The sequence below is a fragment of the Apus apus genome, chromosome 12, assembly GCF_020740795.1.
Source record: "Apus apus isolate bApuApu2 chromosome 12, bApuApu2.pri.cur, whole genome shotgun sequence".
In the NCBI taxonomy this organism is placed as follows: domain Eukaryota; kingdom Metazoa; phylum Chordata; class Aves; order Apodiformes; family Apodidae; genus Apus; species Apus apus.
This window is the reverse complement of record NC_067293.1, coordinates 4,752,546-4,775,806: the sequence shown is the minus strand read 5'-3', so window position 1 is coordinate 4,775,806 and position 23,261 is coordinate 4,752,546. Positions and strand designations below refer to the sequence as shown.

The 23,261-nt window shown below is 53.7% G+C and overlaps 1 protein-coding gene across 5 annotated transcripts in view; it reads right to left on the bottom strand.

The window, feature by feature from the left end:
• Nucleotides 1-23,261, bottom strand: part of DRP2 (dystrophin related protein 2) — a 26,336-nt gene extending 3,075 nt beyond the window's left edge. For 3 of the 5 annotated variants that reach the window (XM_051630451.1, XM_051630454.1, XM_051630453.1), the window contains exons 1-22: nt 22,894-23,261; nt 16,574-16,724; nt 12,889-13,022; nt 11,900-12,056; nt 10,635-10,755; nt 9,991-10,259; nt 9,384-9,530; nt 8,789-8,867; nt 7,809-7,869; nt 7,333-7,394; nt 7,006-7,080; nt 4,833-5,034; nt 4,642-4,727; nt 3,659-3,816; nt 3,355-3,521; nt 2,968-3,079; nt 2,456-2,592; nt 2,123-2,188; nt 1,280-1,345; nt 862-1,005; nt 409-646; nt 142-262 (exon numbers count right to left, since the gene is read on the bottom strand). In XM_051630451.1, coding sequence (XP_051486411.1) covers nt 142-262; nt 409-646; nt 862-1,005; nt 1,280-1,345; nt 2,123-2,188; nt 2,456-2,592; nt 2,968-3,079; nt 3,355-3,521; nt 3,659-3,816; nt 4,642-4,727; nt 4,833-5,034; nt 7,006-7,080; nt 7,333-7,394; nt 7,809-7,869; nt 8,789-8,867; nt 9,384-9,530; nt 9,991-10,259; nt 10,635-10,755; nt 11,900-12,056; nt 12,889-13,022; nt 16,574-16,678 — 2,707 coding nt within the window. In that variant the 5' untranslated portion in view covers nt 16,679-16,724; nt 22,894-23,261. The remainder of the gene's footprint in view (nt 1-141; nt 263-408; nt 647-861; nt 1,006-1,279; nt 1,346-2,122; nt 2,189-2,455; nt 2,593-2,967; nt 3,080-3,354; nt 3,522-3,658; nt 3,817-4,641; nt 4,728-4,832; nt 5,035-7,005; nt 7,081-7,332; nt 7,395-7,808; nt 7,870-8,788; nt 8,868-9,383; nt 9,531-9,990; nt 10,260-10,634; nt 10,756-11,899; nt 12,057-12,888; nt 13,023-16,573; nt 16,725-22,893) is intronic. The other 2 variants (XM_051630452.1, XM_051630455.1) reach the window with 2 other exon arrangements.

The following is a 23,261-nucleotide window of genomic DNA, read 5'->3' as shown; positions in this document are numbered from 1 at the left end:
GAGGGGTGAGGGTGGTGAGCAGGTTCTCTGGGCAACAGCCTCACCCATCAGCACCTTCACAGGCTGGCAGGGTACAGGCAGTCTCCTGCAGCACTGAACCAAGGGAGCAAGACGGAGAGCTCAGCCCAGCCCCACCCTCACCTGCAGCTTTGGTGTCTGGGGTGCTGTGCTCCCTCTCCTTTGCCTGGCTGCCTTCAGACTGATGTGGAGATGAAGCCAAGGAAGAGGCTGCTGAGCTGTTGCCATCTGACTCAGCCGGAGGCTAGAGAGAGAAGGGGATGGTCCTCATGATTTTCTGTCCTTGCCCTCCCCTGCTTCTGTCCATCCCTTTTTTGCCCCTGTCCCAGCTCTCTTATGGCAAAACCCACCCCAAGGATGGGCTTCCCTGGGTCCTTGCTTTGAGAGTACCTGCAGCAGCAGCTCCCTCAGCCGGTGCAGCTGGGACTCCAGCTGCTTGTTGTGGTCCTCCAAGATCTGCATGCGTGTCTCCAGGCGGCTCTTGTGCTGCCGGAGGATTCGTGCTTCTGCCAGGAGCTCATCATTATGTGGGTCTTGCACTGATTCAGGGGAGCCTGTAGCCAAGGTTGGAGACTCAACTGCCTCGTCATGCTGCCACTTCAAGCGTCTCAGCTCTCCCTGGAGTATCCTGCAAGATAGCCTAGGTCAGCATCACTGCTCTTCTTTCTAGAAAGTGCTGGTTTTAGGGATCAGCTTAGATGCCCTCAAAACCAGCCCACCCAGCTCCTCTGACCCCCACCTCCAGCAGCTTCCCCGTGGCTCCCCTCTGAGCTCTGCCAGGCTTCTCCAGCCCATTCCTCCTTAGGCTATAAACCCCATTTTCAGAGTTGCCCGTGGCCCTACCTATTTTCATCCTCTAAGTGGGCCAGAATTTGCTCCAGCTCTCCCTTGTCATCTGTGCTGAGGCTTCCTGGAATGTGCTGGCTGCCCCCGGGCTCTCTGTCAGTGATTGGGCTGGAATGGCGCAGCAGGTACTGGTCCTCATCCCTGTTGCAGCAGGTGGAGAAACACCTTAGTGAGGAACAGGAGTCTCACAGGATTTGTCTGCCCCTGGAGAAGGTGGTTTTGTATGGGAGCTTGTTCTGGCTGCCCCAAGGTCTAGAGTGCAGAAGTAGCTCAGCATCCCTGGATAGCTGGGGGTGCCCAAGAGCCTCAGACTCAAAGGAGCTGGGAAGGACAGGATTTACGTGCCCTGGCTAGGTGAGGATGCAGTTACAGGAGCCCTGATGCAGAAGGAGGGGGGAAAGAAGCCAGAACTCACAGGCTATCATCAGGGGACAGGCTGTCATTGAAGAAGGAACAGTTTTGGCTTTCCATCTCTGCAAGCCTGGAGGAAAGAGAAACAGGTGGATGTACAGTCAGAGACATCCCGAATGTCTGCTCAGTGCACCCTACTTACAGCAACCCTTGCAAGACCCCTCCCTGCAGGGTCTCCCAGCTGCCCTGCACCAGTCTGCACCTCTTTACAGGCTCTGGAGAGTTTTGCCTGGTTAGAAAACCAAAGACCCTGGGGTGACAGACTTTGGAATAAAGGGCTGCTGCCATGCAGCTGGCTCAGCCTCCTCTCACGGAAGCACATAAGGGATGGGAGCACATCAGCTACAGTCCAGGGCCCGAGCTACAGGCCTCCTGTGTTGCTTGGGTCCCCACTCAGCCTGTGGACAGGGCAGAGGCAACACAAACCACGAGGCAGCAGCAATGGGAAGTGTGCAAGCAGCACTGATGAGCACCCAGGCACAGCAAGACACCGGGGGGTTCTCCCTGCTGAGAATCCAACCAGCAGCTCACACAGGGAAAAGCAGGAGGGTACATGGAAGCTGCTTCACCACTAAGACATCTGCTGCCAAATGCTTGGTGTCTGCTGACACTTTGTGTGGCACCAGCCATGTCCCAGGCAGGTTTGCCTGTCCTGCAGCTGCCAGTTCCAGGCAGCAGGGCAGCCCCAGTTGCCACAGGCAGTCTCTGCCCGCCAGGCTGCAGGCTGGGAAGCACGGAGGGGGCTGCAGGCAGCCCGAGCTCCCCAAGCATTTGACCCAAAACCCCTCCATAGCCATCAGGGTCACGTTCCAAGCCCTGGTGTGACCACAGTGCCCAGGGGTGATACCTGCTGGCAAAGTGCTCGATCCGGGAGTGGGTGTCAGCATGTGGTAACATCGGGGAGGAGGCTGGTCTGGAAGAGATTCACACTGGTCAGCAAGGCTGGGCAGTCCTCGCTCAAAGCTAGGGCTTGGAGAGGCTGCCCTGGTCTCAGCTGGGCTAAGAGGAGCCAGGGACAGGCTGGATAGGGAAACTGAAAACTCTGCTCCTTCAAGGACTAGGTGCAAGTGCCCCCTCCAGCCCTCCCATGGGAGCCCTGCCTCGCAGCTGAGATGCTGCTTCCACCCATGGAGCTCATGGACCATGGTCAAAGGCACAGCCTGGGGCCCAGCCTACTCACATCTCGGAGAAGTCAGCCTCAAGGATGGACTGGACAGGCAGGTAACCTCTCTGCGGGTGCTTGCTGAAGTACTGCTTGGACCGGAACTTGTTCTTCAGCGTGGTGGCAAAGTCTCTCATGTTCTCACTAGATGTGGTCTGCAGAGACACAAATGTTACCAAGGTGCTGCTTAACGAGGAGTGGGGGACCACAGGTCAGCATTCACAGGAAGGAAGCACCTTCAGGCTGGACATGAACTCCATGGAGAAAGAGATATCACTGTGGAAGCAAACGTGGCACACAGCAGATGTGTCAGCCTACCATGGGGCCTGGCACAAGCCATCCGTGGATGCCATGCACCCCACTCATCTTGAACCCCAAACAACAGGGAAAACATACAGCATGTGAAGGGGAAGAAAAACATCAAAGGGGTCCACTTCTGGGGCTGCACCAGCCTAAGCAACACAAGGCTGCTGCCACCAGTGGGGACCTGCTCTCAGCCAAGACCCTCCCAGCCCAGCCCAGCTCCATACCGGGGTGTAGTACTCCATGATGGGGTAGTGCAGCTTGTTGCCCTTGCTGGCTCTCCCAGTGAGGAAGCAGGTCTGGCAGATGTCCACATTGAACTGCTTCAAGCTCCGATACCTGGAGAAATCAAGAGGCCATAGGGAGGAAGTGAGAGTCAGTTTTGGAGCCCAAAGAGAGCTGAGCAGAGGACAGAGGTGGTCTGTGTTACTCTTGCACCCCACTGTCTGAAGTCCTCAGAAAAGCATCCTGCTCCTTCCCCTCTGCTGCCACCTGGCCTGACCTACTGCTGCAGAGCTCTAGGTTACCCCAACAGCACAGGACAACTCCAGCTCCCTCCTGCAGGACACCATGCCCTTCCCCTGGTTGTCAGGGTCCCACGCCATAGCCCCTACCTGAAGCCCTTGATGGGGCACTGCCGGCAGACTGAGCACTTGGTCTGGTGCTTCACCTGCTCAGCCATGGTCACCCGGTGCAGCACGGCGAGCCACACCATGGACTGTGGCTCCAGGTTGGCCCACTCCAGGAACTGGGACACCTCGATGGCAGACTTCCCGTTGCTCTGGGGAGGGGAGAGGAAGGTGCTGCTCAGCACTTGAGCCCAGCTCTTCTGGGGTGTGAGCTCCTTGAACCTCTGGGAGCCTCTCCCTGGCACGGGGGCTGCGGAGGGGACAGCCCAGGCCACCCCACCCTACTCACGAAGCGGAAGCAGCTGCGAATGCTGGGCTCCACGTTGCTGCCCCCGAAAGCTGCCACCTCCCCCAGCTGGCGTGGCACCTGGATGGCCTCGTGGAGCAGGACGCCGAGGTGCCGCTGGTCACACAGTCCCCCAGCGTTTGCCACTTGGCTGAAGAGATCTGCCAGGGGGAGGGACACAGCCCCTTAGGGACCCGGGGACACACCTGGCAGGGTGAGGGCATGGGGGGGGGTGGTGTGGGGGTTAGACCAGGGGTCCCACTGCCTGTCGTCTGCAGGGAGATCATATAAGGAGAAAAACTGAGCTATGATTCAATAGCATTAACCAGTATCCTTCCAGCTCCCAATAACCAGGAGTTTTCTGGAGACACCGGCTGTCTACATCACTTCCTTAACAGCCACAACTGGCCCATCCTCTAGGAACCTGCCAAATCCCCTTAATTTAAACCCTTGGTGTTCCCTGTGCTAACTCCTCTACAGTGCCCCATGGCAGAGAGCGCCAAAACACAATGAGGAAAGGGGCTTCCTTGTCTGAAACCCACTTCCCAGTCATGAACTCCCAGGTTTTTCCTTCCTCTGGAAAGCCCTGGATGACTGTTGCCTGTTTGCCCTCTCTGCACTGTTCCTTATAATGCCATGCAAGTGAGATCCATGAAGCACCAGTCTGCAAATGCCTCCCCATTTAGGTGGTGTGGGCTTGGGGAGGGGAGGAAAAGAGGGAGGGAGGGAAGGCAAGAGAGAGGGAGAAAAAGAGGGAGAGAGGGAGGAAAGGAGAAAAGGAGGGAGGAAAAAGGGGGGAAGGAGGGAGGGAGGGAAGGAGGGAGGGAAAGAGGGAGGGAAAGTTTTCCTGCAAATTAGTCATTGCAGGGAAATCGTCTCTCTGCTCTTTCTGGGCAAAGAAGGGCTAAGCAAGGAAACAGCAGCACTCCCACTTTCCCCAGGTTACTCCACACCAGGCCCTGGGGGAGGCAGATGGGGGGACTCACACTGAAACTTCTCCTTGACCTCTGTCCCACACAAACACGCAATGCCCGTCTTGAAGGAGAGAGCCCTCATCTTCCCGCTGCGGCCGCTGCAAGGTGAGACATCACACGGGCTGGCAAGCGTTCTGGGGGGTGGGTTATGCAGGGGGGCAAGCAAGGCAAGCCCCCACGTGAGGGGGGTAGCCTGCAGGTACCTGTCAAAGACATTCAGCAGCCAGTTGAGGCTCATGTCCACGCAGAGCGGCACGTTCACCAGGATGCCTCGCTCCTCCTCCAGCCTCTCGTAGAGGGCAGTCAGGCAGTGGATCACTTCCACCACATCCATGGCCCGCTCGCTGGGCTGCAGGTCGTGCTCATTGAAGATTTCCAAGGCTGTGGCCAGGGTCACCATGTCCACTGTGCAGAAGGCACAGGTGGAGGGATCGGAGGCAAACGGGAGAGGCGAGAATGAAGAGGAGGGAGACACAGCCCTGACCTGGCCTGGTGCGGTCTCAGCCTCACTGCAGTGGCAAAGATGCTGGCAGGATGGGCACAGCTCCCAGAATTGCTCTCCCACCCATAAACCCTTCCCAAAATACCCACATCTCCACCTACAATCAGTGTGAGCCACAGCTCTGTGTGACCTTCCTTCCCTGTTGCTCTGGCCAGCCATGGGGTCAGAAACGCCACCTGAGAAAGGCTCTGCGCAGAGTCACAAGTGCCCAGAGCTGGCTCTGCACCTCCCAGGTCCCTGGCATGGGAAGGTGAGGCAGCACAGAGCCACACAGACCCTAAAGCAGCTGCCCAGAGGTGGAGCAGTCCTGTCTCTAGCTCTGACCAGCAGCAGGTGTTGAGGCACAAACCTAAAACGGGGCTAAGACAGCACGAGCTACCCTGGCTGCCCTGCTTTCAGATTTCCACAGCTGCAGGCTGTATGTGTGACCCTGTTTAGCAGCCAGCAATCTTTCTTTCCTGAAAGTCTTCCAATTCCTGAGACCAATTACGTTCTCACTGCTGGGGAGAAAGTGCCATTTCCACACTGTGCCTTCATTCTGTGGAAAAGTCCAACCTTCCCCTGCCAAAGCTACTGAGAGTGGCACTGGAGACCCCCAATTCACAAGCCAGTGAGTCTTGCTCCTGCTCACCCTCACATCCACACTGCCCGTGACTGCATATGGCTCTGACATGTCTCTCACTGCCTCTTTCCTTTGTGGCCACTCACTCCACTAACTATCTCACCGTGGGGAAGCTGGCTTGGCAGCCTCCCTGCCCTTCTCAAGTACATCTTCAATAAGAAGCACTTATTCACATTCTTGCACATCAACCTTGGGCTGGGAAGAAGGTGCCAACACAGCATGTGAGATGCAAGAGACAGGCAACTGAAGATGCACAAGCAGCACACGAAGGGCTCTGCTTTGCTCTCTGCCCTTTTCCTCTTGATGCCTGGTGTTTCTGCAGCTGCTGCTGCATGGACATCTTTGCAGGGTGGCAAAAGCTGCTTTCCCCCACTTACACTCCATCAGCTTGGAATGTCCCCAGATATGGGGCAGTCTGGTTAGCACAGCACCATGAAATTACTCCACAGCCAGGGCTCAACTGCTCCAAGTGCCACACCTCCTCTCACCCTCACTCGTTGCCTTCCTCCAGGCCTTTCACAAGATGTCAAGGAGCACCTCCTGGCTCTGTCTCCTCTATATCAGGAATGGTTAATTCAGAAGAGGGTTTTCCCTCATCCTGCTGCTGTTTAATTTTGACAGGGCCTTAGGCAAGAGGCCTTGCCAAAAGCTCTCCAGCAGCCAGGGTTGCTGCATCTAGAAGATTCCCATCTGCCTGCACACTGATTCCCCCAGAAATTCTGCAGCAATTTCCCAGGAGCAGCTGCCTCTCGGACAGCCAGGCATCGTGTTGAACTCCCATCATATTCATGTGGCTATTAATTCTTGTTTTAACTGGAGTTTTGTGCAGAAGTCAGATTCAATTACTCCTTTCCTCCTCTTCAAGTAGTGGAATCCTCTCTGCCCTTCCTAGTGGGATTGATTTCTGCTCTCAGTTACAACCACAGTTCCTCTGGGCTCCCTTGGTGCTCCCAGATGAGGCCCTGCCTCATTCCACAGCCTTGTAACTTTGAGCTGGACCACTTTGTTCTCTAATTCCTTGGACTAACACTTGCCCTTGAGGCAATTCCACCCTAAGCTTGCAAAGAAAGGTGCTCACACAGACACCTTGCTGGTGGATTTGCTCAGCTTTCCAGCCACAGGCTCATCTTCCCAGCCTCAGCTCTCTGGCCCCTGGTGAACCCCTGCCTTTGATGTCCTGATAAAAGCTTGTGCTAGTTTAATGCCTTTATCGAGGGAGACCCAGCAGGAGGGAAATAATTCCCACACTCACATCTCAGGGCTTTTTGCACCCGTCGTAGTTTCATAGCTGTTCGATACGCTGAGAACTTGATGTTGTTTAAGTCAGCTGCAATAACACAGGAAAAGAAGAATAAAACCACAGCTCAATATCCTTATCTCCAGGCCAGGAAGCAGCAACTGCCATTCCCAGACACCAGTCCCACCAGCATGGAGAAGGAGGAAGGGCAGAGCCCGGCATGGGGTTGCACAGGGTCCTGTGCCACAGAGGGGAGCAGGTGGGCTGGCAGGACCCTACACAGCACCCCATGCTGCAAAAAGGGTGAGTGCTCCTTGAATAGTTTTGTGGCAGCCTCCTTACCCAGCGTCTGGTACAGCTCTGTCATCTTTGGGTGATCCCAGCATGTTGTCTGGGCCTGGTGGCTGGAAGGAAAAGAGAAGGAAACCAAGAGTCAAGCTGGAATGAAGCAGCTGGCATGAGAGATTTAAAAAAAAAGGGCCTGGGCAGCCCTGGGAGCGAGTCCCTCAGTGCCTGCAGACACAGACACAGCCCAGTGAGCACACTGCCCTGGCACAGCAGCACAGAGGATGCCACCAGGGAGATGCCTTCACCTGCAGCCAGGCTCCCCTCCCTCCAGCCAGCCCCCCATGGGAGGCATTTTGACAGGCAGGGGAAGCCTGGCCCTGCCAGGCTGGGGGTGACATGCTTTGCTGGAGCTCAGTGCTCAGGCCAGTCCATCCATTGCTCTCCCCCCCCCCCTAATCCCTAATTGGTCCCCAGCTCCTGCTCCCACTGGGCCAGAGAAGACCAGGAGCTGTGGTTGGGAGCAGACTCACTTGATGTAGTAGGGCACTTTGTTGGGGGAAATGGCTCGTTCCCAGGGGACCTGCACAGAGGCTGCATGGAGAGAGACAGAGATGTCAGATCAACACTAAATGCTCCTTTCAGCTGATGTTGTTTCTGACGTGAGTCCAGCAGGACTGTGCCAGCAGGTGGGTGCCTCTGAAGTAGCTGTGCCTTCCCAAATCACCAGCTGGGGGTGATGAAGCAGGCAAGCAGATACTGCCTGGGAGAGAGGAACAAGACTCCTGGTCTTGTCAGAAGTGTCTCGCCTAGAGGTCAAAACCCTTTTCTGCCCCTCAGCTATTTTTCCCTAGTCACAGGCAACTTAACAATTCCAGCAATAGGAAGTCTCTCTCCCTTTCAGATAGAAGGATGTGGTCTGCAGAGGAGCACAGGCCAACAAACCCCACTGATGTCTGGAGACCCTGCAGGGCTCAGCATTTCTGAGGACAGACTCCAGACTCTGGAGCACAACCTGCTGCCCATCCTTTGAAGGTCTGAGAGCCATCAGCAGCTCAGCTCTGCAGGAGCAACATCCCCCTGCCTTCCCACATGAATGAAAACCTCCTTAACATGCACATCTTTGGCCTCCAAATGACTAACGTGGGACTGGGGGAACTGCCTTTTTCTGCCATCTCTTCTCTTGCCTGTCTAGTCTCTGAGGCTGCCACCATCCCAGTATAACCTGGGAGCTGCTGCTGCTGCCAGTGTCACAGCTCTGCACCCTGAAGGGATACCACACTCATGTCCCACCCTTGGTCCCACCAAGTGAGGTAGCACAACACTAACTTCGGGGGATGCCTCCTGGTCTGGTTCCTGTGCACCAGGCACTGGCCTGGGCCCTTTTCTAGCTGTCTGCTTAGCTCTGGGCTCAGCAACAAGGACCCTGCACCCCACTGTCCTGTGCCACAGCCCATGCTGAGCCACTCTGAAGGGCAGCCACATGTCAGAAAGCCAGGAACCACTCACGTACAGGAGAGGAAGTGCTGGGAGCCTGGTCCAAAGTCCCGGTGGGCATCTTGGAGCTGCTTCAGACGTTCATTTATGGAGGCCTGGAGAATGGGACAGAAGAATTCAATGGCAGCCCCACCAGGCGTTTCAGATTGAAGCCCCACTCAGGAAGATCTGTGGATGGACCCCAGCACACAGGTCCTCTTCCTTCCTCTCCTGCTTTGGTATTTGCATTCCCCAGCCCACTCAGCCCTCTACACCTCCTCCCACAGGCTGAGGCAGCACAGCCCACATTTCCAGCTCACCTGTATCCATATTTTCACAGACATCCACAAAGCCACAGCTGATACTGACCCCTTCCCCCATCAGATCTTAATTCTCCTCAGACAGCATCTTTTGTTCTTCCTGTTGCCTTTTCCTGTTCAAGACCTCTACAGATTTACCAGCCACTTTCCTCACACTGAACTGATGCTTTCCTCCTCCAGGAACACCATCTATACCATCCCTGCTATGCCAAGCATTACTTTATCATCCTTGAAGCTCAGCAGTGACAGCTCTTCCGCAGCATCCTCCCTCCTGTGTTTTATTTGCTGTGCCTGGTCCTGACTCCTTCCCACCTGCAGCTGCTTCCAGCGTGTGTTGATCTGCTCCAGCATACGGGAGTTCTCCATGGACAGGTGGACATCTGAGATGGCCAGCTGGTGTGCAAGATCATTGACCACTTTCACCCCATCCTTCATGGGGGAGAGCTCCTCTTTGAACAGCTGGAGGGCAGGGGAAGAAGGAAAAGAAGCAAGTGAGCAGTCAGGACCTGGATGGATCCGATTCCTCTGCTACGAGCCAGGGTGGGATAATGGCTGACAAGATGCCACTGACTAACCCTCCCATGAGATAACTTAGGGGGGAAAAAAACCCAAAACAAACCAGCCAGGCTGGAGAGAACTCAAATCTCCTGAGAAGTGGCATGTGGGCTCATCTATGCTGAGCCATCTATGTGTAAAGTCTGTGTTGTGACAAGGTGCTCAGCACCGCTCAGGACATTGTGGGCCAAATTCACCCTCACAAAGCCAGGGGGTTGTCAGAGGGGGGCACCTGGCCCCTCAGACCCCAAGTAATGAGGCTGCACTGGACTGAGCAGCCAGGAGAAGCAGCACTGCCCTTCTGGGAAACTGCACCTCATCACCTGCGAGGTTAAGGCTGGAGCCTTCTCAGAGCCAGGAGTACCTTGGTTGACTGGATGTGCTCTGGCAAGGAGTCAATGAACAGGTCCCCAATGGGTTCCCAGGTTTCACGCACGCTTTCAGCCTGGTCCAGTGTCATGCTGAGCTCCTCCATGGCCCCTTTAATCTCCAGCAGCTGCTCCAGTGTCCGTTCGATGTGCCGGTGCTGGTCCACACAGCGGGCTGTGAGCTTCTCCCACAGCTCACTGGCCACGTTCGCCTGCTTCCAGACAAAGCGGCTGATGTTTTGGATCCGGTGCCGGGGAGAGACATCTGTGGAGGCAGAGCAGAAGGGGAATGGAGACCAAAAATGAGAGCCTAGCCCAGAGGAGAGTGGCTAAGAGATGGAGGGAGGGCAGGGGAAAGAGAGAGAAAAAATTCTTGGGAAAACGGGAAAGAGGGAGGGAAACCAAGTGATAATACTATCCAGGTCTGCACCAGCTCCTCCAGGTATCCAGCTTTTCCACAGACTGTCTGTCTGTCCTCACAGGCAGAAGCCCTGCTGCCCTTTAAAAACCTACACCAGACCACAGGCAGAGCACTGACATGCTGCTTTGTGCCACATCAGCCACCTCCGCTCCATCTTCTCCTGTCCAGGCCAGATGGACCTGTGCTATAGGAGAACCAGAAAAGGGGAGCTCCACAGACCTTTGCTTTCTGAAGCTGGTTCTTCTAATTCTTCAAATGGATGCTGGGAGAGGAAAGCCTGTGCTGACTCCAGGACAGAGTAAATGTATGGTCCTCGAGACTTCACTTCTTCCATGAAAGCCTGGAGAGCAGCGCAAAGAGATAAGACAGCAGGTTGAGCCCTGGCTGCCTCCTTGCCAAAGGCTGCAGTGATTTCTTCCTTCTGGGGCCCAAACCTCACTGGAGACAATGAGAGATGTTAAAAGACAAATATTTTTGCAGTTCAGGAAAGGAATGACCACCTGCAAGACGGTGGCTCTTGCAGAGCCCAGGTCTGGGCTGCAAGTTTGCTGGAAGGAGAAAGGCAGAACAGTGAGCCCAGGAGGGTGTGTTGAGCCAGAGCTGTGCAAGAGGAACTGCTTTATTGATGATGCTTTCACAGGCACTGCTTGGAAATGCTCCTCACTCATGCAGTGAGAGCATGGTCATGCAAACAGTCCTTCCAGTAGCTGTTCAGCAAATGGCCCAGCTGCTGAAGGAGCAAGGAGGGGAAGAGCAGGATGCCCCAAAGCAGCACATCTGCCAGGGCAGACTTTGGAGGCAGGATGATTTAGGATGTCCTGTCCTCCAACTGCAGCCCCCCTACTGGTGCTGTCTACTGGATCAGCTGTTTGTGCAGCAGGGAAGTGGTGAGCGCCAGCGAGGCTGAGCAGTAGCCAAAGTAAGGAACAGTTTAGTTTTGTTTTCAAGGTAAAGAACAACTAAAGCCCAATAGCCACTGGCAGCACGAAGGAAATGCTTTGATTAGGGAAGCAGGAAACTCTGATCTGTCCGGGCTTACCCCAGTTCCAGATGTGATGATGATGTGCTACTGTAGGAATCACTCACATCCCAATCACTGGGCCACGTTTAGACCTACCGACCTCTCCTCAAGTCTCAGAATCCCAAAATCAGGGGCCAGTGAGAGGCAATTCCCTCTATTGCAGAGGAAGGACACAAGGGGGAAACTAGGAGAGAAGTGATGGGGCCCACTACCACCTGCAGATGACTTGAGGCTGTAATGCAAATTTATTGTCTAAAACCAGATGGTCTCATGCCATGGGTATTTGCTGTGGGACTGGGGCTCTGCTTTTCCACGGGAAGCAGAGATGGAGGTGGGCAAGGACGAGTGCACTCCTGGGCTGTGGGCATGGGCAATGGCACAAGGTGGGGATCCCAGGCGGGGCTGCCCATTTGCAGCTCACCTCAGCAGGGAAGGGCAGCAAGGAAGGCACTAGGGAACGTACCGTGTGCGTCTCCTTTTCCTGCTGCACCAGGAGGACATCGCCCCGCAGAGGCAGCTGTGCGGACAGCTCCTCATCCTTCTGCCCCAGCCAGTCTATGATCTCCTCCAGAGGCACCTGCAGCTTCCCACTGTGGTCGGAAAAGGCCTCAAGCCGAGCCCTGGCAGTAGAGCAAGGACAGCAGGGTGGTGGTCAGACAGACAAGAGAGGAGCAGGACCTCTGGAGAGGGGAGACACAGAACTGCAGCTGGGGTGGTGACCACCGGGCACCTGCAGGACCCCACCAGAGAGTGGCAGGACTCCTCAGGATGGGCTGTGCATGACCCTCAATCAGCACAGATGTGGAACTGCCAGGTGAGATGAAGCACAAGGGGCACTGGGGAGAGGAAACTCTGAGCTCTTCATCACCCTGGAGCCTGGAGCACAGGACAGTCACCCCAGGTCTGCCTGTGGGTTGGGGCTGTGCTCTGGCTAGCACAGAGGGTTTGGCTCAGCATTTACATGACTGGGCAGCTTCCAGGAGCCTTGGGTTAAGGCAGGAGACAATTAACATGCCCCAGTTAAGCCCTCTGTCATGCTGGCTGTGGAGCTGCAACCTCCGATGTTCCGGAAGGCGTGTTCCCCCTGTGCAGGGGAGAGGGCTCCCAGCAAAGGGACAAGCACAGAGAAAGGGGGGACAGGGCCGTGGTGCAAAAAGAGACAAGCTGCAGAGAGAACAGCAGCAGAAGGTGGAGAAAGCAACAGAGAGCAAGCAGGAGTGAAAGAGGGGCAGGAGAGGAGAATGGAATGGGTGGAAAGGGAGGGGATGCCTTTCGGCACCGGGAGGAAGACTCAGGGTTCTGTGGTCAAGAGGGGAAACCAAGCCAAGGTCACCATAAATTCATATGATTCATCAAGCAAACAAGCTCAAAAACCCCCTGACAAGCACACGCAGCACGCAAGGCTGGAAGTCCAGGCCAGCCCCAGAGCTTCCTGCAGGCAGGGACTCTTACCGAAGGCTGTGGGATTTCTTTTTTATCTCATTCCAGCAAAGATTCATCTCCAGAGGGGCCTGGGGCCCAGCAGCACTGCTGGGAGCCTGGGGGGTTACACACGAAGGTCCTGCACCATGCTGTGAGGCTTCAACCTGGGCAGAAACAGAAACATCCTGCATCCAAAGATCACTGCCTGGCTTTCCAGCTTGCAAGAGGACTGCCCTTTTCCTGGAGGGATCTGCTAGCAGCTCCAGGAAAGCTCATGGCCTTGCCTGGAGGAAGGATGTAGTGCCAGCTCCACAAGCACTAAGAGCAAACCTTGAAAGAAGGACTGACTGCACATGGCCTCTTCTGCAGGATCTCTGTGCTTCTTAGCCAGGAATGAACCTACCTCACTGTAGGTATTAAAACAGAGCTGGCCCTTGTTTGTCACAGTCCCTGCAGGGCTAAGGGTGGATTGTTTCCATGCCATACAGGGCTGATTGCACTTTGAGAAGAAGCAAGCACTGAGAGTCCCGTTCTTCCTAGGGACCAAGGGGACATGCCAACATTCTTTATGCCATCCCCAGTGCTGGGAGCTGTGCACAAGGCCTGCAGGGCACATCTGAGACACTGCTTCTCCTCCACAGATGCTGCTTCTCCTTCACACCTCTCCAGAACAAGCAGTGGAGGGAAGGGTGCTCTGAGGGGCCATGGAGCAGATGACAGCAGATCCCAACCCATCCACATGAAAGCAACACAATTTGCACTGTGCTCCTCAGCCTGGAAAACCGGGTGCTGACCCCTGGACAACAAATCATTGGTGGACAGGGGAAGAAATCTCCCCTAAGCCTGTAGCTTATCATGCTCCTGCTCGTGCTGGCAGCAAAGCCATTGTGGCACTTGCTGGCAATCCCAGCACACACCAGCAGGACTGGGAGCATCTCACACAGGACTGGGTGAGCGAGAGGGGATTTCCTCCCCAAAACCCACAGCTTGCTGTGTGAAACATACAGGCACGTTGCCTTTCCATAAGCGAGGCACTGCTGTGCTTGGCTGGGGACACGGCAGCATTTCGATCTCATGCTACTCTGATATAAGACCTCATTTGTGATAATTATCCCCAGGCGATTAATCAATCATAATTAACTGCGTTAGCAATTTCTAAACAGCACATACAACAGGCACCACTTTGCCAGAGAAGGGCAGCAGCTTTTCCAAGGGGAATGTGCAGATACTTGTCACTTGTCCTGTCCCAGGCCTCCCAGAGGTGTGCAGGGGACAGATTCAATTAAGCCAAGGAGAAAAACAGGCAGGAGGAAACCACCAGACAAGGAATTTAGCTGCACAGCTAAAACAATACCCCTCCACACCAGTTGTCAGAGAAAAATCTAATTATCACCAAGACTGATGCTAAGCCTGCTGCACCCAAAAACATCTAACACCAGGCAGTTCTCTGCCTCCCCGGGAGCATCAAGGCAAGAGAGAAAACCATCACCACAGAGATCACAGGAATCTTGGGGCCCTGAATAACAAACCACTCAAGCTACAACTGCTGCCTGCACGTAGAAAAGTCAGAACTCTGCATGTGCACAACCTCGTGGCACAGAAGTAGGTTAGCCCCACAGCACTGCCAGGGAACCCTCCAGCCCTCCCCTCCACAACCAGGGGATGCCAAAGGGGGATCAGCTCTGCCCGGGTGCAACTGCAGCACAGCTCAGCAGACAACGCAGCCCTCCCAGCCTCGTTTAAAGAAAAGAAAAGCCTGCAATTGACAGACCACGCCCGGTGGATGAGGCAGTGCCAGTGGGCAAGCAGAGGCCAGGTGCTGAACATCTGCTCCTCTAGGACTAAATCCCTGCAAGCAAGCAGAGCGAAAAAGCAGCGCTTTCCCTCTGAGCATCCCCGAAACACCCCCCTCCCCCGGAGCCCCGGCAGCCTGGACCCACATGCCCCTTCCACCCTGCCATGGCTTTATTTTCAGGGGCAGAACGTTCCCCGCAGGCTCTCGGAGCGCATCTACCTGTGCCGAGCCCCAGGTCCGCCGCGGGGCCGCTCAGCGGGGCGGGAGGAGCCGGCATCGCCTCCTGCGCGGGGCAGCGCCCGGTGCGCGGCGGGGCAGGGCGCCCTGAGCGCTGACCCCCCAGGAATCTGGAGGGGGGCGGCAGTGCCTCGCAGCCAGCCTCAATCCCAGCTTTGTCCCCTAGCATTCCAGCAGCCTCCAACCTGCCTTAACCCCGCGGGTGCCATCAGGGCTGCCTGCGAAGCGCAACCGGGAGGGCAGAGATCTCTGCCCGCCGCAGGGCACCTTGGAGTGGGAAAGCCCCTCCCGGGGAGTCGGCCGTGCACAGAGGGATTCCTCTGGGAGATCCATCTCTGCCAGGGCACGGCAAAGGTGATGGTGGGCTGGGCTGACCAGCAAGAGACATTGCCCTTAGATGCTGGAGCACACGCAGGGCAGACAAGGTTATTTGCCCAGGGAACGATCCCAGAAAGCTCTGGCTACCCATAAGGTAAATATTCAACTCCTTGGGACCCAACTCCCACGAAGCCAACAGTGCCCTCCTTACCCGCCATGTGTCCCAGCCCCGTGCTGGGTGCCAGCACAGATGTTCCCACCCGCCTGACTGGGTGCAAAGAGTTTGTTTTTGCCAGAAGGCTCTGGGCTGGCTCCTCGTGCCCCCCACAGTCCTGCTGCACAGCATTGTTTCCATGCTCTCCTCCACCTACAGGGAGGGAATGAAAAGCTCCCTGTATCTCTCCCTCTCTTCCCCTGCACATCTGACTGCTGCTGTCTCTCCCTCTGGGATCAGCACGAACAGGATCCTGAGCCCCCAGCTCAGCCTTTGCTCTTCACCTTTGAATCACAATGAAAAACCTGAAGGCAGAGCCAGGGATCTCATTTGTCCTGGGAGCAACTCTGCCAGTGCCCAAGAAACACTTTAGCACCACCCATCAGTCCTTTGTCAGGTGAGAGGTGCCCTGGGGCCGACAGCTCCAGGCAGCAGAGGGGAAGTCCTGCCCAGTCTTGCTGTCCTGTGTGACCCAGGACAAGGTGCTAAACCAGCTTGTGACAGCTCAGTGTAGAGCACAGGCAGCTTTGCAGCCTACCCCTTCCTGTTCTCCTCCAGTCTGCCCTGCCATTCACCAAGGGATCCTGGAGACCTTCACCTCTCTGTCCAGCTTCAATGAAGAGCCTGGTCTCAGCCTGACAGCTCAGAGGCCTTGGGGGACAGAGGAGGTAGACACCAGCAGTGTGAGCACCCACTCTCCCTTCCTCAAGATAACTAGATTAGAAAGAGGTCATACTCCTCCTCTGCCTCACAGCATTAGCCAGAAGCCTCTTTCCAAGCTCTTCTCCACAACCTGGAAGATTAGAAACCTACATTTCCAGCAAGAAGCTGACATTCTTCCAAGTTTTCAGGAAAAAACAAAGTGAACACAACCAAATGCACAGTAGCTGTTAATGGTGGCCTCTTGCTCTTTATTTTGCAGGAAGCTTGACATCCATCTCTGCAGGTTGTGTCTCTTGCTCTACTTTGGGAAACACTTGGCAGCTGAAACACTGCAGGAGAGCTAATGCTCTCACTGAATGTGAGCTGACGGGGGGCTGGAGCTGACAGCTTTCCCTGCCACCAGGAACAGAGGTCCCAGTTTGCTCCACAGATGTTTGCCATCACTGCAAAAAGCTGCCATGAGAAAGGCTCCCAGACCCAGCTCTTACCTGAGGCAGCGGGTGGGCAGTGCTGTGCTGCACCTGGTGTGTGACATGCCACTCAGGACATGGCGGGAGAACACAGGGCCATTCCTGCATCACCAGGGGCTGCATCAGAACCGATGTTCATGGGGGTGGAGACAACTCTGGGCACGAGCACCTGAAAAGCAGTGTGAGAGTCCCTGGGTCAGCTTGCTCCTCTTCACGGAGCCTACCCCCTTCCCAGTTGCCTTGTGTGCTGCTTTCACAAAGGCTGAAGACTAAAAAAGATGCAATGTCTTAAAAAAAAAAATATATAGATTTGTATGAATGTTGCAGTCTTTTTTTCATCTAAATGTCCAACTCCTTTTTGCATCTAGTTACACCATTTCTTGTAATGATATCCTGTGGTAGTGAGCCCCATAGTTCATGTTCCATTTTAAAAAGGTTTCTTGAACTACAGGAGATGCCTGGGGTTTTAAGAAAGAAGGGAGAGCTGATCTCACTGTCACAACTGTTTAGATATAATAGACATACCTCCATAAGGGCCAATATTTTCAAAGATACTATTTTTTCCTTTTATGTTCAGAAGGAAAATTGCCTGGAGCCTCAGTCCCCCATGTGTGCTTCTCACACCACCTGCTACCTTTTCATGAGTTTTCGCTCATTATGAGTAATAAAATTCCCTTTTTTAATTCCGTTTTTGAAACTGTAGGACCCATAAAACAAGTTAGCAGTGGCCCCTTGTCTGTTCTAAAGATCTGAAGTGCAACCTCTGGTCGCAACACTGCTTTGTTGTTGTTGTTTGGACTCTGAATACGCTAAAGCAGGAATTTATCCCACTGCCAGCATCATCTCAGCATTACAGGGAGCCATGAGAAAATAAGGTCCAGAGAAAATGGTGCAAGGTAATATTCACCTGAATCTGGCAAATTTCTAGAGCTGCAGCACATCTCTACTTTTGGCCAGTGGCAGCGCCGTGAAAGGAGCTGAGCACCAACATGTTCACAGCAGGATGGAGACCCAAAAAGCTGTGAACACCACGCAGGGCTTTGCCCAGGCCAGACTCAGCACATCTGAGCTCAGATGGACAAATCAAGAGTGGTGCTTGACTCCTGCCTGGAGGGACTGTCCAAACTACTGCCCAACTTGTTGATTGCTTTCCGGCTTATAGAAGGACACTGTCACCTAGCACCAGCAGCCAGACCTTGTGTTCCAGCAGAGAAGGGGCTGCTTCCAAGGTACAGATGGAGCAACACTGCTGGAAAAGGTCATTGGCTCCTTCACACCGAGCTCTCTTGGAGTAACTGAGAAACTTCCTGGCTGGTCCTTGCAGGGCAGGAGCAGACAGTGCATCCTGCACCCTCAGCCCATCCCTCACTCCCTGCCTGAGTTTTCCCTGCCTCTCACCCCTCCATTACACACACTAAGAGAACAGCTTCTCCTGATACGATTTTTCAAAATCCCTTAGCAATTTCTACAGCCATAATTCTCTCCCTCTCCAGCAGAACAGCCTGTGCTGAGCTCTCCAATGAGCCGATAATCCAAGGTCCTGCCCTCTGCCACTGCTGCCTGTTTGCAGAAATGACCATCACAGACTGTGCATCCTCACACATGAGAAGCACCCAACACTTGCCTCTGCTCTTGGTACACCTTAAGAAATGAAGCATTAGACATTTCACAGTGCTGTGTTACAGCTTCCAAACACTGCAGTAAACAAGCCATAACTGTTGTGCATGGGAGTGCATCAAAAAACAAAGTGCCTTTTTCCCTTTCCTGTAAGAGCTGCTGTCCCTGTCACAAACTCAGCACTGGAGGGTCTGGCTTCCTGCACTGCTTTCCAGGCAGTCTGAGAAGGGCAGCTGGAATAGCCTTGGCTCAACCAGTTCTGTTCAGCTCTACCACACAACTATCAGTTCCACCCTGTGATCTCTGCACTCTCCCTCCTCACAGAGCCCTGGCAGCAGCAAAGCTGGCTGGTCAGAGGGGCAGGGCTGGGGGCACAGGATCCAGCAGCTCCTGCAGCTCCTCTTCTCCACCCCAGCCAGCACCAAGATGACAACTTGCCACCAGTGCACAGGCTGCACAGGATATTTCTGCCACTTTGCTGCATCTTTTTAAAACCCTTCTGATACAAACCCAGATCCAGCCTCTCCGAAATACCAAGGGAATTCCAGCTGCAGCTGACCTGCATTGCTACAGGTAACCCCCAAGATTAGGGATCTGCTGGATAAGCTGGAGTCCAATGTCAGCAGTTGAATTTCTGGCTCTCTACCACATCTAACAGCAGTAAACACAGCATGGAGGTCAAGAGGTCCCTCAATCACAAGGGCTTATGCTTTGAATTGCTAATTTCCTCCAAAATGTTCTTTCTGGGAACTTTCCATTTCAGATCTTGGCCTATAAGGAAAAAAAAAATGGCAACACTGAGACAAGGCAGCTCAGCCTTTATCCCATGAGAGGAATGGAAATACAAACACATTCCCTGCTGCTAGAAATGTTAATAGCTTTGTTGTTGTTTAACTTTCTGTACAAGGGAAGCAGTAACTTTGTAGCTCAGCACCCTCAGTGTCCTTTAAGGGGAAAGGTGGGAGGTTTGTGGATATTTCAAAGTTCATATCCCATGGAGATGCTAACAAAGGGAGCATTCCCAGGCTGGCAAACAGCAGGAGTCCCTCGACAGAGCACTAGCACATCCTGCTCCAGCAGGAGTTGGTTTCTGCACGTCTAAGTTAAAAAGCTTAAGCCTGAGGCTGAGGGCCAGCAAACGTGCTTCCCAAGACCTCACTAGGTCAAAGTTTGGTGGGAGAGAAGGAGAAGTCTTTGTCCCACTGGGACCAAGCGTGCAAACAGCACAACTACCTCTTAGAACTTGGGTTCTTAGTCTCCATCTCTTTACAGACCCACACACACTCTTTAAAGAAAAAATAAATGACCCAGGCTCCTGGTTCTCACTTGCTCCTGAGTACAAGGAGGTGGGAAAAGGAATATCAGCAACCTTCCACATGGGGGGAATTGACAACCCTGGCATTTGAAGGCTGAAAAGCCCAGATGCAAAAGCTGCATCTGGGCTTTGCACTGCATTTCCACCTAAGTACCAGGTCCCCTTCATCAATTAGGATGAAGGGTCCTCCAGTGAAGCAGCTGCCCTGAAGAGCCAAGGTAAAATCTTTGCTATATCGTAGCAGGCAAGAGGCACAGAAGATGCCTCATTCACTGAGGGTGTATGAAGTGGGGCACTCTCACATCTAATGAGCTGCATTCTTCAATGATCACTTAAGACTCTGAGCTCATAATCAAAATGTTATTTTAATTCAAAGAATGAATAGGTGCCACAGGTCCCAAGAAAGAAGCAGCCTCTCTTCTGCTAGCTCACCTGTTCTCCGTTTTCCCAAGCAAAGGAACATCCACATGCACACAAAAAAAGCTCAAGCTGAAAAATTTCACCAGGTAACCATTAGTCTTGCACCAGGAAACTGGGGTAATGATGTCCCCAGCCCACCAGCTGAGTGTGGGTGCCTGCCCACAACAAGGCCCTGTAGAACTGACTGATCCTTTTCCTGCTTAAAAACAAATTATGGGAATTTATTTAGGAAGACTGAAATCTGAATTTCTTTCACACACTGTCTCAGAGTCCCAGCTGGGTTTAAGCTGCTCTCTCCAAAACTCACTTTGTTTAGACATTCTTCCCACCTCTTCTCCTCCTCCTTTGATTAGACTAGTACTACAAATAATTCCCTGAGCACCTTGAGGACCCAGATGAAAACACACAGCTCCACTGTGTTGGACTTAGAGAATTCACTGTCTGATAGACCTGACAGACATTGTCCATTCTCCAAAAAGGACAGCAGGGGGACAAGAACTTTTCTCATGACCGAGAGAAGGTTACATCAACCATAAAAATATGATCTCAATTTTTTAGAGACTCAGTTGTGTCCCGTAGCCCTGGAACTAGCCTATTTAAGCCCACTAGAAATCCTGAGTCTTGTCTTTCTCCTCTAAGAACCTGAGTTTTCCTTTCCCTGGTGTTAGAGGCAGGAAAGGAGTCTTGCTGCACTGTGAGAAACACATTGTCCACCTGCCAAACTATATAACTGATCAGCAAGTGTGGGAAGAGCCCACCTACCACACAGTGAGAGCCAAGGCAACTGCTAACTTCTGGCTTTCTTGACACTTCATTTCTCATTCTCAGTGTCAAACTAAAATAAAATCTATTTCTCTGTACTGAATATACCATCATGCCCCCAATAAGCTTGTCCTTATAATAAATCCCCAGTCAAAGCAAGAGGTGGGTTCTCTGGCCTCTTGAGGTCATGCATTTTATAGCCAGGCAGGATGCCACATGAAGCTACATTTCCTTTCCTTTCTTTTCTTGAGATCTATCAGAGAGACCTTATTCTTATGCTAAAGGAAACAGCAAAGGAAAATTGTGGTTCAGTTCTGCAAAGCTCAGTTTCTTCTTTATACACCTGCAAAAATGAGGGGGTTTTTGAAGACTGGATTCTTTCTGGTCAGTATGTCTTGCTTCATGAGTCTTACAATTCCTCTTTTATGCTTTTATCATAGGCATCCAGCCTGAGGTGGAGGCTCTGAATGTGTTTCTCAAAATGGTATTATAATCAGAAATTCACCATATGTCTCCAGAACTCAGGGCTTTTGTCTGAGCCCATTCATTTTATCCCTTCCCTGTCTCACTCTCTTTTTGAAAAGCACCACTCCAACCTGAGCAACCCCATTCATGGTCACAGTCCTGGCCAATTTTAGCAAGTAGGATTGATCTATCTCAGGCATTAATCCAGAGAGAGACAGTCTTCATTTTTTTCAATCCACAAAGAGGACCTGAACTCAGCATCACATCGCAGCACCCACTCCACCTTCCCATCCCAGCGCTCTGGGCGCTCACATTCCTGGGCCCATTGCTGCAAAACTAGTTTGAAATGGCTTGACTGTAGCCTGGTCCCTTTCTCGAGTGCCATCACACATTTCTTGTCACCAGAGCCCTGCCTTGCCATCCCCATAGCAGCAGAGAAAGCAGCTTTCAGCATGGGGAGATGGCACCAGAGCCAGGGCAAGCACATGCCTGGGGCTGCCAGGAAACCTTCCTAGCACCTCTGAGTCTTGTAGCTGGAATTTTCTGTCCCAGCTGTGTGTTGCTGTAGGGCACTCTGGTTGGGCAATAAAAAGCCATTAAAAAAAACAAGCAAGCAAGAGCTCTCATGGCTCCAGAGAGACTGGTGAGGAGCAGAAGGAAAGTGTGAAGGACCTTGGGTTAGGGCACAGGTTGTGCCCAAATCTGACAAAGATTGGACTAGAGATTTATTTTTCAGTGCTAAAACCCCAAACCTAAGCAAACATTGTTTTTCCCCACAGACAGCAGTGTTGAAATGCATGGGAGTAATTGCTCCACACCCCTGCCACTGGACATGGCAATCTCAGCATTGAGAGCCTGTGAACACGATGCTGGCAACTCCACCAATGAAGCTCTACCCCTGCAGAGCTGTTCCTGAGGGAAGGCTGGAGGGAAGAGACTGGGCTGGGGAACTGGTAACAGTCTGTTGTGCAAAGTGGCACCAAACCTTGGTGAACCACTTCCCAGGCTGCCCTGTCTGGCACAGAGAGGGAGGCTGAGCCCTGGGGAGCAGGAAGGGTCCCGGGGGGCAGCCCTGCAGCCCGTGCTGGCTGTCTGCATCCAAGGGAAGAGCAGGGGTGGCAACACAAGGCCTGGAGAGAGGAGGAGGAATGAGGGAAGGGGACTGGGAGAAACTGGGGGAGGGGCAGGTGGGCACATAAAGGAGCAAGGCTGGACTGGGCTAGGTAGTGAATGAAAAGGGCAGAGCTGGGACTAGAGTCTGATCCCAGCTTATCAGTCGAGAAATATTTGGGTCCTTCCCTTGCCCTGCTGTTTAATACGCCCAGGAGGATGCTAGAAAGCCACCAAGCACCCATCCTGGAGCAGTCTTTCAGCTCAGGTGAAAACATTGCCAGGGTAAACAAGTCCTCAGTGTGCCATGAATCAGTGCTGGTGAAATCGGGATGCTGGCTACTATTGTTTGCTTTGGGAAACCACCCCACTTACTGGTTCCCAGCCTCTCTCTTCTGGAAACGGTCTTGGCCTCCTCTCTTGTTCCCACTGTCACCCCCCCTGACACCCTTATTTTCATCTCTGCAAGTTTCCTCACCCTCACACACCAGAGCAGTGTTACAGTGAAGGGAAACACAAACACACCCACCCCCAAAGAGCACATCTCAGCATTAACCACCCCTCGACATCTTCCCCTTTTCCAGCCCAGCCAGGACCTGGGTGGGGAAAAAAAACCCAACCAACCAACCCACCCATTGCCACGGCCTACCTTCCGAGTCCACCGGGTGGGAGGCGTGGGGGCAGCAGCTGCTGGGCTTCCAGAGCAGGGGCTGGTGAATCAGCAAAGGAGTCCCCTGGCAGGGCTGCATGCTGAGCCTGGGCGCTGCTGCCCGCACACCCGCGGCTCCACCGCCCCTGCTGCCGGGTTGCTATGCGATCACATCGCCGGGAGGAACAGCATCCCTTCCCAACCTGCCGAGAGATACCCCCTTGCCTCGGCAAACCCAGCAGGAACAAGGACAATCCCCTACCAAGACCCTCCGGAGGTCTCCTCGGCCAGCGATTGGATCCAGGGGAGGGAGGAAAAGTGGAGATGCAAAGACAGACACAGGCACGGGAGGTGGAGACAAAATACAC